At 36.7% G+C, this 12,348-nt stretch overlaps 2 protein-coding genes across 5 annotated transcripts; one reads left to right on the top strand and one right to left on the bottom strand.

Annotated features, from left to right (window-relative positions):
- Nucleotides 1-696: 696 nt before the first annotated feature.
- Nucleotides 697-4,668, top strand: LOC121653046 (mucin-2-like). Of its 2 annotated transcripts, XM_042006254.1 has the most exons (5): nucleotides 738-816; nucleotides 2,293-2,681; nucleotides 2,772-3,138; nucleotides 3,421-3,503; nucleotides 3,615-4,668. In XM_042006254.1, exons 1-5 carry the CDS (start codon nucleotides 753-755, stop codon nucleotides 3,690-3,692), a joined length of 981 nt encoding a protein of 326 aa, XP_041862188.1. In that variant the 5' UTR covers nucleotides 738-752; the 3' UTR covers nucleotides 3,693-4,668. The 2 variants fall into 2 exon arrangements, with proteins under 2 accessions (XP_041862187.1, XP_041862188.1); XM_042006253.1 differs by having other exon boundaries at nucleotides 697-816; nucleotides 2,293-3,138.
- Nucleotides 4,669-4,708: 40 nt separating this feature from the next.
- On the bottom strand, nucleotides 4,709-12,149 carry LOC121653045 (G2/M phase-specific E3 ubiquitin-protein ligase-like). Of its 3 annotated transcripts, XM_042006250.1 has the most exons (15): nucleotides 12,006-12,149; nucleotides 10,866-11,033; nucleotides 10,557-10,631; nucleotides 9,728-9,846; nucleotides 9,406-9,577; nucleotides 9,177-9,302; nucleotides 8,898-8,941; nucleotides 8,754-8,826; nucleotides 8,460-8,674; nucleotides 7,913-8,093; nucleotides 7,177-7,260; nucleotides 6,576-6,721; nucleotides 6,210-6,451; nucleotides 5,963-6,072; nucleotides 4,709-5,433 (listed from the first exon to the last, which is right to left on the bottom strand). In XM_042006250.1, the coding sequence occupies exons 1-15, from the start codon at nucleotides 12,147-12,149 to the stop codon at nucleotides 5,245-5,247; spliced, it is 2,088 nt and encodes a 695-aa protein (XP_041862184.1). In that variant the 3' UTR covers nucleotides 4,709-5,244. The 3 variants fall into 3 exon arrangements, with proteins under 3 accessions (XP_041862184.1, XP_041862185.1, XP_041862186.1); XM_042006251.1 differs by lacking the exon at nucleotides 10,557-10,631; XM_042006252.1 differs by lacking the exons at nucleotides 10,557-10,631; nucleotides 10,866-11,033.
- Nucleotides 12,150-12,348: the final 199 nt, after the last annotated feature.

The raw sequence follows: 12,348 nt of genomic DNA, 5'->3' as shown, positions 1-12,348 counted from the left end.
TTCTCAACATATCAGTGTCCTTATTGGTTCATGTGTTACTATTAGGTCTGTTGACACATACTCATTATAAGCATGTCATCAGAAAATTGTACTGATGGCTCATATTATTCCATTTAGATCTTCTGCTAATAGATTTATTTGGTTGACTTTTCATTGTTTACGTGTAATTATTGTTTTTGTACGCTTCTATTTTAAACTTGTAGGCTACAAATGTATATTGTGTTTATAGACTCTTACTTTCTCTTTTGAACATTATATAAAGCACCATGTGAAAGAAATTTATATCCTAAAAAAACATAGGTTACAAATCAATGGCCATTTCTACTAGAAGCTGAAATCAAACATAATCTGTCCTCACAATTCACAGAAGAGCATTTCTTCTCAGGACTTTGTCTTAAACATTGAATGAGTGATTTCCCTTAAAACTATCCAGCTTTACCATTTAAGATTCACTGCATGCAACAGTATAACAAACCAAAAACACGTTAAAAAGAAAGGAAAAAAAAAACATAGACTGTCAGTTTAATGCTCCATTCAGCTGTATGAGACATGCTATAGTTTAGTTTTTATCCCACTTTCTGTTGTAGAAATATGTGTCTTTGAATTTACCTGGTTTTTCAGGTTATTTGAAAATGTCACTTAAGCCACTCCCCCTGAACAGCTGAGGGAGGAACAATTCCCTTACTTAACACAATGTACAATAACAGCCAACTAGTCTATACTGAGAGGACTGAGAAGTTAAACCATTCAACATGGACAAGAGAATCCTTTGTTTGGTATTTTTTCTAAGCTATTTTCATGGATCCTCTGCACAGGGTAAATATACACCGCAAGTTATATCCAAATGATTTTCATTGTTTGCATTTTGTGATACTTCATGGTATACGGTTTTAGATTTAGTTTACATTCCAGTATTAGTTTAAGTGGTATTTAGTTTGTATTGTACATTTAAAAAAAACCTAGAAAAATCACTTTGATGTCTTATACCTACAACAATGATATATATATGTAAAAGTAGATTAATTTCTAAAGACTTTCACATTATTTTAAGTGAGATAAAATGACAAAAACAGCTGTTGTTAGAAATTAAGACATACTGACTATCAATAAATTCATTATTATGGGATAAGCTTTGTGCCACTGGGGAGCGAATCTGAATTCTTTATATTTGAATTTGAATCATTCAATTTGAATCTGAATATGCCTGTTTGAATAATTGCTTTAAAAAACTGAATCCAAATTACTATATTTGATATTGAATCTTTGTCTTCAGGTCCCGGATGTGTGGCACAAAAGTTTGTATTTCAGATCTGAATTTCTATTTCAGATCTGAATTTGTATTTCAGATCTGAATTTGAATGGAGAGAACTGAAACTGAACTATGAAAATGAATTAGGGAATGAATTTTTTCAAATACAAAAGTTTCAACTTTACCAATATACACATTCAAAAAACAAAGATTTAATATCAAATATGGTCATTTGGATTCAGTTTTTTAAAGCAATTATTCAAACAGGCATATTCAGATTCAAATTGAATGATTCAAATTCAAATACAAAGAATTTTGATTCGCTCCCCAGTGGCACAAAGTTTATCCCATACATTATATTCACACTTAAGTATCTCTGAAATAGTTTAGATTTTAAATTTTGATTTAGGTTAATAGAATTAGTAATTAAATTGGACTCAGTGTATTTGGTAGCTTAGCACAACTTTCAAAAAGGAATTTCATGCTTCAACAGCCCTTTCTCTCAGACATGAGAGCTTGTAAACAAAAGCATAAAATAATCGCTAACCTGGCAGAAAAATTCAGATCTGCCTTTATGCATTTTGAAAAGTTAATAGAATTCAGAAAATGACTTGACATTAGAAATTTACTAGGATATTTCTTGATAATGAATATGAAAAAAAATGCCCCAAGTATAGTGAAATAAAATGTACTTTAAAATGGCAAATAACATGATCATAAATGAATATGCACTATGATACATCAAATTATAAAAAAAGATAAATTCACTGATGCTGTATACGGCAACATAAGGATAATGAATGGTCGGAAGAAGTCATTACCTTTGTGTTAAACATTGGTATATAGTGAATTACTGGGTTTTGTAAAGGTAAAACACTAAACAGAAAAAGTAGCAAGAAAACTGTATGGTCGCTGAATTGGGGGTCACTTAAGTCTGTAACATCTTGTAAAACTATTTTATGAGGCAACCCCAACCACAGCTAGATGAGAGGATTCATCAACAGCTGCAGCACCGACTAATATACCTTTAAATTTCCCCACAGTTTCTACAACTGCATCACTAAATGCTACAGAGGCAGCTTCAACACCAGTGGAAACAACTACTGTGAATCCATTAACTGCAGTAATAACAGCTGAGCCGCCAACAAGTTCAAATGAAAATGCCACTGTGGCTTCTGCAAACATAACAACTACAGCCACAACAACAGCTGAGGAAACTACAGCCTCAACTGATGTCCCAGCAACAACAGTTGCAACTCCAGTCCTAACAACCCTAGCTCCAAACCCAACAACAGATGAGGTAACTACAACCTCAACATTAGCTGAAACAGCTACTGTCTCAACAACGACTACAGCAACAACGGCTGCAGCTTCAGCAGCAATAGATTTGACAACTACCACCCCAACAACAGAAGCAGTCCCAACACCTGAGGAAACTACAGCTGCAACAACTGTTGTCCCGGACACAACAACAGCTGTAGCATCAACAGTTGCTACGTCACCTGCAGTCCCAACACCTGAGGAAACTACAGCTGCAACAACTGTTGTCCCGGACACAACAACAGCTGTAGCATCAACAGTTGCTACGTCACCTGCAGTCCCAACACCTGAGGAAACTACAGCTGCAACAACTGTTGTCCCGGACACAACAACAGCTGTAGCATCAACAGTTGCTACGTCACCTGCAGTCCCAACACCTGAGGAAACTACAGCTGCAACAACTGCTGCACCAACTACCACAGCTGTGCTTCCAGCCACAACAAATTTAGCTTCAACTACTTTTGCAGACACATCTACAGCCCCAAATAATATGACAACTGCAGGCCTACCCCTAACCACAACCCCACTCTACAGCATGACAACAGTGACAGGGGGAACCACAACTAAAGGTATGACTTCGTATTAATATAAACATATTTCATTAACCATGTGGATATTGGTCCAAGTGAGCCAATAGAATCATGACTGGTTATTCTAAATATCTGCTTTTTTATACTGCTTTTTCACGTTTAAAAAATACCATGAAATTATGCTTCTTCCTTAATTTGTCATGTTTTTAAGTAGCTTAGGGTTGTTGTTCTAGTATTTCATCAAAGGGATTATTGTAGTAAGCCAATAAATATACACTTTAATTCAGTTTACAATCCTTTAATTCATTAAATTCCTTTCAGGGTTTTATCTAGCACACCTACAGATGAAGTTAACATCTTATGGAGAGCTCAGCAATGTAACCATCATTGAACTTGTCAATCAGGTATGTAAAACAAAAAGCTTTCAAGTCTTGTGAGTCCTGTTCAACAAATTTTCAATAATAATGCACATAAAGGGAAAAAAGCTAAACATTTGCTCTTTTGTCTCTATTTAGTTTTTCAGAGACCAGATCCTGAATGGAACATCTGACACTATCACTGTAAAAAGCATTCAAAAGGTTCAAGGTGGCTGATAGAATTTTATCTGTACAGAAGCTACAAATGAAGGGCATCTCTACACGGAAATGCTGGTAGTATTTTTTTAATGTGTGAGACATTTATTCCCCTTGGTTCCTCATACATTTTTGCTTGCTTAAAGATTAACGAATCATTGTGCTACACTATCTATCGCTATATATATCTGAAATTATTTTTGAGTGAACAAAAACTTTAGGATTAATACTAAGTCCCCTTTTCAGGGAATACTTGAAGTACTACATTGGCTCCAGTATGCAGTACAATAGGAATAACAGACTGAACAACGTGATGTGTGGTTATTCCCAAGCTTTGCAATAGGAGAAGTAAATGTCATACCAACAGCCATGACAACCAGGAAATAGTGCAAAAATATAGTGGATTGCTGGCTTACACGTCCCTTTCATTATGCATTAACAAGGAAATTGGCAACGATAACTCTGGTGAGTTATTCTTGCAATTATCTTTGACTATTGTAACCTGAAACAAGGAAATAACTTATATTTAAGCTTTTCTTTTTATGTGAATGGTGTTTGTGGTAAAATCCAAGGCATGCAGACTCATTTATAAAATGTTTCTATTGGGTGAACGATCTCTTGTGCAAACTTAACTTCTCTGTTGTGAGATTGCCATAAGATTATGGAAAAATATAAAAAAAAATGACAAATGGAGAAAAACCTTGTCATTAATTACGAGAAAAACCTACTCAGTCTTATGAAAAGAAGAATTTAAAAAAAGAAGTTCGTCATGAAACTGGTCTGTTTCTCTGATCAACACCCACTGAAAAATTCAAAGGTAATCTAATCTGATCCAGCATCATTCTGACATACTTTTCATTTTTGTTGGGATAGATGACACTTGTAATGGTTGTCTACTGCGCTGCTTTGTGTTTCAAATGCTGCAGATAACACATGATCACATTACATTATATTTCTCAGAATCTGTTGTAGATTAAAGATGAAGTGTCTGTGTGGACTTTCTTTCCTTATTTTTTGTTCTTTCACACATCTTTTTGAAATAAACTTTATTCAACAATTGATTTAAAGCATATACAATTAAATATAGATTATTATTTAAAACATTTTAGGAAAAACACATTGAGATAATGTACAATTATGTAACCCATTTCTTTCAGATATCTGATCATAAATATAAAGGGTATGTTGTCAGGCTGGTTTAGTGAATTGCCAAGTGGCAGCATGACATTGTGTGTATGTTAAAAGTCATGCTATGTGTTCTGAATTTGCAGAAAAAGCTATTTAAAAAGTTTAAAACATGAATCAAGCTAAATTCATTAAGGAAACTCACTTTCATGTTCAAACAAAACAGTTTGTTGTCTAACAAAACAATCAAATCCTAACCCTTGTTTTTTGTATCTAAAATATGATTCCTTTCTAATCTTCTAAAAGGCATGACTAAAATATCATTTTGTTCAGAGCTGCTATAACAGACAAACAACTGAATAATTAAAATCCAGTAGTTAATTAAACATCCAGCAAATTCCCTTGAGGTCCAGAAGGAAGCATTTTCTAAGAAGACCTCCATTTCCAATCAAGTCAACACCTCTGCACGGTTCTCTTCTTCATCTCCTGCAGTTAGGTGTGTGAAGCTCAGGGCCTTGTGCAGAGCTCTGCTCAGCAGCAACAATAGGTCCACAACCTCGGTCACTCCCCTCGGCAGGAAGAGCTCCAGAGAGCACACAGAGGCGTAGGGCAGGCACACATCTGATGTGTTTACATCCTGGGAAAATATTAGAGTTAAAGTTTAAAAAAAACAAACAAAAAAAAAAAAACAATGGTGGTGCAAGTTTAGGTGAGCACAAGAAAAGCATCATAAACATATTGCATTCTGCTCTAATATTTTACAGTAACTACCAATGCAATATCCCTATAGACCATTTTCCCCTTTTCAACAAGCATGCTTTTTTTATTTTATTGTTCAGATTTTTTTTGACAAGAACTTTACTATTTTCTGTAACATTAAAAAGCCAGGCTGCAAACTTGAGCAAAGAGTTAAAGCTAAAGATGATTATCAGGAGCTACTGGAAACCCAATGAACAGTGAAAACTGAACATGTTGTCACCAGATGTCACAAGACTTTAAATAATAGCTTAATTCAACATTGTTTTTACAGCGCAATGTGTCCCAAAGTAGGTCAAACGTTTCATTAAAAACAAGTTTAACTAACTTAAAGTCAATGTTAAAGTAAGTTTCCTGGAATTAAAAAAGAAGAGGTTACAGTTTTTACTTCTGCTCTGATAGATACCAACCTGGGAGTAAAACTGTAGGGATATTGGTTTGTGGAAGCCGAGAGGAGGAAGATGATCAGCTCCTGTAATGACGACCAGAAGGTCTTCAAAAGAAAAACCTGTCCGCCCATCTGATTGTGCACAAGGAAGATATGTATTAGTTAAAATATTCTCAATATGAATCACCCTGAATGGCTTACAAGCACTTTAGTTTTTCTCCCTATCAAACCCTGATCACGTTTGCATCCTTCCACCCCTTCATGCTTACCGCTGACCAACGTGAGGACAGTTTCCCAGTTTATGACTGTGGCTTCCTCAGCTGCCCTCAGCTCAGAGTTTGGATGGCTGTAGCAGACAGTGAAGAGCTGTTTGAACTCTTTTAGGGTCAGAGGCTGCTGCTGTGTACTTGTCATTACTGGCAGAAACATCTCCCAGTGGGACTTCACCAGATCCCACAATGCACCACAACTGTTGAGTCCCTCAATAAATTGGGAGATCATGCTGGCCACCCTGAAGTTCAGTAGAGAGTAAAACTGAGTACAGAAGACAGTCATTTCTTTCTTGGTATGCATAGTAAAAGAAGAAGGAACAACTTCTAGCAGAATAAGCTACACATGCGACATGTATGTCCCACCTGTGGTAGATGTAGTGTTTTACCAAGCGGGCATAGATGGCTGGTATTTCATTAGAGCAGGCTGAATGGATTCCTGGGATTCCACAGCTCAACACCCACTCACACAGAGCAGGAGACAATTGCTTCACGTCATGACAACCATGCAGCTGCAATAAGAACAGAGTAGAGTTCAAAAGTAGCAGAAAAGGAAAAAAAAAAGAAAAGCAGAACAGGTCTCCAGCTGCAACAGAGCAGGTTGGATGAATCAGTAGATAGTTTCGCTTCAAGTTTGTTTGTAAGCCAGTCACGCAGAGAAACATGCTTTCCTCAACATTTTCAGGCAACCGTAACACCATTATTACTACAAAGTCTGCTGAAAAGTGAAACATAACCAAGATTCTTAGCAAATCTATTTAATGTACTGCTCAAAATAAATTATTTTATTTGATCGCTGAAAGTTGCAGTTTACTGTATTCCATTTTGATTCACTTATTGGTCATTTTATTATTACAAAAAAAAAAAAATCACCAAATAAAGTAGATAGTTTATCAAAAAGCTTTTAATTAGTCACAACATATTACAGAAGAGTATAGGTTCTAGTACTAATGGGTGAGTTCACCACCTCTTGCAAACGAATCCGTGCTTCTGCATCAACAATGTCTCTCCAGTTGAAGTCCTGCAATGACGGAGTCTGGCAACACATCAGCTGTGAAAAAGGAAAAATAAATACATGAAATGTAAAGACAATGAGAATACTGATATGTAAGCACAATGCTGCATTGCTACGAGTCATCCAACATCTAATGTCACTATACATGGCTGCTTTTAGAAAGAAATGTTAAAGATGCACCAGCAGCAGAACACCACGTTTTAAATGCTGCTTTACAAAGCTCAGAAAAATTATTAGGAAGCAACTTGGGTCTTGGCTGCTGAATGCTCCTTTAAAAATCACATAAAAATATAATGTTTAAATCAAAACTGGGAATAGAAACATGTATAAATATTCATGTGCGGAACTAGAGTCAAGTGATGATCCACAGCTGTTTTTATTTAAAGTGTGCAACTTAAAATTAAATTAAGGATACAACAGTCTAAAACCTAATACGGTTACATTTGATAAAACTGTGAAATCTAAAAGGTAAATTAAATTAAAATAAAAAACTTAATTAAATCTAGATGGATTTTCTTTGTAAACTGATTATAAAATAGAAATAAGAGTTTTCTAAAGTATTATTTCATATAGTGTTATAATTAAATAAAAACTGCTCATTTTGTGAAACCTTGAGCCATTTTATATTTTGAATGAGGAAAAGGAAATAACCTTGTGGAATATTAGGATTTTCGGATAAGCAGCCAACCTGGTAGAGTTCTGGGTGCAGACAATACGGTCCAGGCCCTCCCTGAGCTAATGACCAGCCAATCAGAACGCCGGCTTCATAATACTTCATTTCTTCAAGAGCTGTGAGGTTATAAGTCAAGAACAAGGACCCTGGACGACCCTCAAAAACACAGCTCTGCTGTAGCTCCAGAAGAGTCAACCTATAGGAGAAAAAGTTCAGTCTTTAGTTATAAAAATCTTAAAACTTTGATGATTTTAGTGATTTATTTAAAAACCCTCTCTGATGTTTTAATTTCATTTTGCAAAAAAATTCTTTCTCAAAGATATTTGAGTTTGATCTCAGGCTTCAATCCTGTTTTCATGTTTTTACTCATTTAAATTGCACACGTTCTATTTCTGTAGCACACAAAGGTAACTTTCAAGCACCTGGAAAAAAAAAAAGTTTGAATGAATGAACCAGGACCATTGAAAATCAGATAAAATTTACAGCTTAGGATGCATGATAGAAACCACTAATACAAACAGAAAATACATCCCAGCAGCATTTTAAATGGAGCAATCAGAACCTGAAGAACTCCCCCAGAGCTTCTTGATGGTTGTTGGTTTTGTCTTCACTGAAGTAGACGACGGGTTTCGATCTGAAGCAGAAGCCTGGCTTCCTCACCGCCCTCAGAGCGCTGTGGAGCACATCTTCCCTCCTTACCTGGATGTGAGTCTCTACATCTACATCCATGTTTCCCTCTCTGAACAATCTCAGGATGGTTTCCAGGTTGAGTGTGAGCTACAGATGAAAGTCAGAAAGTGATTGTTTGCTCTACATCTGCAGGAAATGCAGGATTTTGCGTATGAAACAGACTAACCTTCTGAGGTGTCCTGCAGAAACAGGGGTGGACCTGTCTCATCAGTTGTCTGCTGTCCACACAAAACTCCTTCCTGAAAATGAAATGAGGTGTTTAGTAAGAACTCCATTTCTAAATGTTACTTTACAGGAATTACTTTCTTACTTGTTTAACACAGGTGGTTCATTTGCTGAGCATTTAGATTCAACCTGTTGGCAGAAGAGTCTTTTAAAATGATGCACTGCAGAAAATGTGTATTATGAAACCATCCACTTTAATTCCCCATACACTGAAAGGAATATCAGTATGAAGGAAGGCACAATAGAATCTGATTTTTTATGTAAAGGAGATGATAGAGCTCATTGCAGAGACAAAGACATCAAGCACTCACACAGCAACAGGAAAGCAAATTTTTTAAAAAACATACAGGTCTGTCGTGAGTACCTGTAGGTAGTCGTGATGACTGAGGATATACAAAGCACCATGTCCAGAGATCCTGAGTACCTGTTCTCCAGTCCAGCCCTCAGCAGGAGTGTTTGGGACAAACAGTGCTCTGGAGCTTTGCACGCACTGGAGCAACACATCAAATATAAACATTAAGGAAGGACTGCTCATTGTGACAGACTGAAGCAGTTAAATATATATTAGCAGGTTTAAATTAGATCTCACACACTTGTAGATATGTGAAGGAAAAGTTTTGTCTTGCTTTTTTTTCAAATTGTCCCTGAAACAGCAACGCCAGTCGGCTCTCCATCTGACTGGCTGACCAGGTGTAGTCAATGGTGATGCGAGCAGTCAGTCCTGTGGCCAGAGTGACTTGCTGGTTACTCTGTGGAACACTTTGTCTGCAGGAACATAAAGGGAGTGGTATGGTTAACAGCAACCATGAAAATCCACACTGATTACCCATTCTGAAACATTTTTCTCTAGACAAAAGCCATCTAATTCAAGTAGCAGTGTTCACTCTAACTAAACTACAACAGCTCTCCCTCCACCTCTCCAGCTGTGCCAAGTAGTGTCCTCTGGGTAGACAGATCACATCTTTAACCACCAGTCCTCTCTTCTGTGGAGTCAGTCTCCTCCATTTGACAAGACATGATTTGCTCAGGGAAGGCTGGAACACAACATAACATCACATCGATTTGTTGCATTACAGTGGATCCACAATGAACAGTGAAATGATGAGTGAGCTGAACAAGAGAGGCTATCATGGCAGACATGTTAATAAAGGGAAAAAATGTCAATACTGCACCAGAATGCGAATAATTAGCTTTTTGCTGCAAATGAACCTAGAAAACTTGCAAATAAATGGTGTGACATTCTGCTTCTTAAAACGTGAAAACAGTTTAAAAGGAAAATGTTTCAACTCTCAAAGTTTTCTTTGACTTAAATCTGCTTAAACTTTAGGTTTTGTAAACCACTTAAAATCTGTTTACTTTATCACAGGAATACATTCCTGATTTTTTATTTAAACTATTTACAGGTAATGTTTTTTTTTTTTTTTTTTAAATCGTCATGACTACCATGTGAACTTCTTGATATTGTTCTAACTTGAGTATAGGATAAGGTTAGGGTCTCATAAACGCACTCTGCATGCTGCAGTACAGAGCATTCACATATCGAACACACTGAACTCAGACAGACACTGGATCAAGTATCAGGGTCAAACATCCCACCGAGATGGTATGATACTCAGTGGCCACTAATGATGCAGGAAAATTTTAAGTTTAGGTTTTCGTGTTTGCATGCTATTTTCTATTCTGAGTCTTTATGATAAATTTATTTTGATTTATCCATCGGAAAATAAGACCTGAGAGGGCATACCGGGGTCACGATGGAAGGATCACCTGGCTTTATCTCCACTAGCTCAAAATCTGAAAGTCTGACGGGAGGAAATGACTGCATGGGAGGGAAAGAAAAGAAAATGAGAATGAATAAGGGAAATGTGAGTTAACCATGCCAAATTAATTAAAAACTGACCCTCTGAGAGGAAGGCCCAGTAAATACTGATTTTACATGAGAATCAAACCCCCTCAGATTCATTTGGAAAACAAGAAAAGCAGCTTGACGAATATGTTCTTTTGCAATGAGATGTTTTCAGTTACCATACACACATTCATCCTCGTCACTGACCTCCATCTCTATCTCCATTTGATCAGATAGGTCCATGATATGGGTGATGTCCTGAGGCTCTTCCTGGACAGTGTGCTTTGTTTTGGGTTCAGCATTTTGGATTTGGATATGCGACTCTGGATCCTCCACATACGCAGTGACTAGAGGTTGCTCTATGTACCTGCATCTCTGGATTTAAGATGAAGGAGAGTGTAGACATGCTTATTTATTTACCAAACAAGCCATTGAGATTCTTCCATCAGTTTCTGACTTTTGCATGACTAATTAATGAGGCTCACGTTGGATTGGGATGGAAAAAGCAGGACAGGTAGGACTCATATTTTCCATTGTCTTTACCTGCAGACAGTAATCTAAATGAGAAATGTTTAATAAACACTGACAGGGTTAGGAGCCAGTAGTTTATTGTGTATGAGCCTACCAGCATCACGGCTGTGATTATATAAACACTGCAGTTCATTGCCTGTGTTTATTTAGTTTAAATCAGTGTTTTATGTGAATAACTTCTAGGAAAAATGAAGTTACTAAGAAGAGAGGGACAAATATGTAAAAGATGTGTTTTCTACCTCCTTGTCTTGTGACTCCAGGCTGATGTCCGCTGATAACATTCACTGGAGTTTTGACATCTACACTGATTTTATGTAAAGGTGAGGTGTTTAGAATTTTACCTTTGTTGTTGTTTACCTTTAAATAGTTAATCAATAGTCAATAGTATTGATCTAAATGTTTTAAGCAACACAAAGATAATCATCATGCTTTAAAGAGTCAGGATAAATTTTACCACCAGACCGGAGCAGTCAGATATTCCTGCCACCAGAAGCATGAGGTACAATGATCGAATGATCATGTGACCTCCAGATCTTATAAAGTTTGAACAAGTAATCAGTGCACTCATCACGTGACACTTAACCAGATTGTGATGGAATCAGGAGTGATCAGATGTCACATGCAAAATTACATACGATGCATTATCAGGGTGAATCTTTCATTTCCAAATCCTGAGATGATGAGCGTTTGAAACTCACCTGGAAAATATGACTGTAGGATATTTGTTGGCATCAGTGAATGTTTGAGATTCAGAAATGTTTTCATTTATTTAATTCGTTCAGTGTCTGTTTTAATGTCGTGTTATAGAAGACGAACCTGGTCGAAGTTGTTTTGTTCCTTCTTCTCTTTTGTTTTTATTAACACACAGTGCTCCTCCGAAGAAAGCAGCTGCATCTCAATGTTTTCTCTTATGGCCAGCAGCACCGTCTTCTCACCCAGCATCATCCTGTACGATAACATTGAAGAATGACTAGATCTCCACTTATTCTTTACTTGTCCTTCTTTTTCAGGTTATCTTAGTTGTATCTCTGGTCAGGCTGTCAGATCAGCTTCCTTTTCCTTCAATTAATCCTCCTCTGCTTCTTATTTGGCGTTATTCCTTTAGTTATCCTTTGCCACAATCTTCTTGTCCCTCTTGACGTTTTTCATGCCAACAAGG

This window comes from Melanotaenia boesemani, chromosome 14, assembly GCF_017639745.1.
Source record: "Melanotaenia boesemani isolate fMelBoe1 chromosome 14, fMelBoe1.pri, whole genome shotgun sequence".
NCBI lineage: Eukaryota > Metazoa > Chordata > Actinopteri > Atheriniformes > Melanotaeniidae > Melanotaenia > Melanotaenia boesemani.
The sequence above is the reverse complement of the archived record's forward strand: the minus strand, read 5'-3'. Positions and strand labels throughout refer to the sequence as shown.

Excerpts from the sequence above, each read along its gene's own strand:
- LOC121653046 (XM_042006253.1), top strand. The coding sequence starts at position 753 with ATGGACAAGAGAATCCTTTGTTTGGTATTTTTTCTAAGCTATTTTCAT. Across the intron at positions 817-2,292 it reads TCATGGATCCTCTGCACAGG|TTTCTACAACTGCATCACTA; the intron begins GTAAATATACAC and ends ATTTCCCCACAG. Across the intron at positions 3,139-3,420 it reads AGGGGGAACCACAACTAAAG|GGTTTTATCTAGCACACCTA; the intron begins GTATGACTTCGT and ends AATTCCTTTCAG.
- LOC121653045 (XM_042006250.1), bottom strand. The coding sequence starts at position 12,149 with ATGTTATCGTACAGGATGATGCTGGGTGAGAAGACGGTGCTGCTGGCC. Across the intron at positions 9,578-9,727 it reads TACTTGGCACAGCTGGAGAG|ACAAAGTGTTCCACAGAGTA; the intron begins GTGGAGGGAGAG and ends ATGTTCCTGCAG. Across the intron at positions 8,942-9,176 it reads GTCATCACGACTACCTACAG|GTTGAATCTAAATGCTCAGC; the intron begins GTACTCACGACA and ends TTCTGCCAACAG.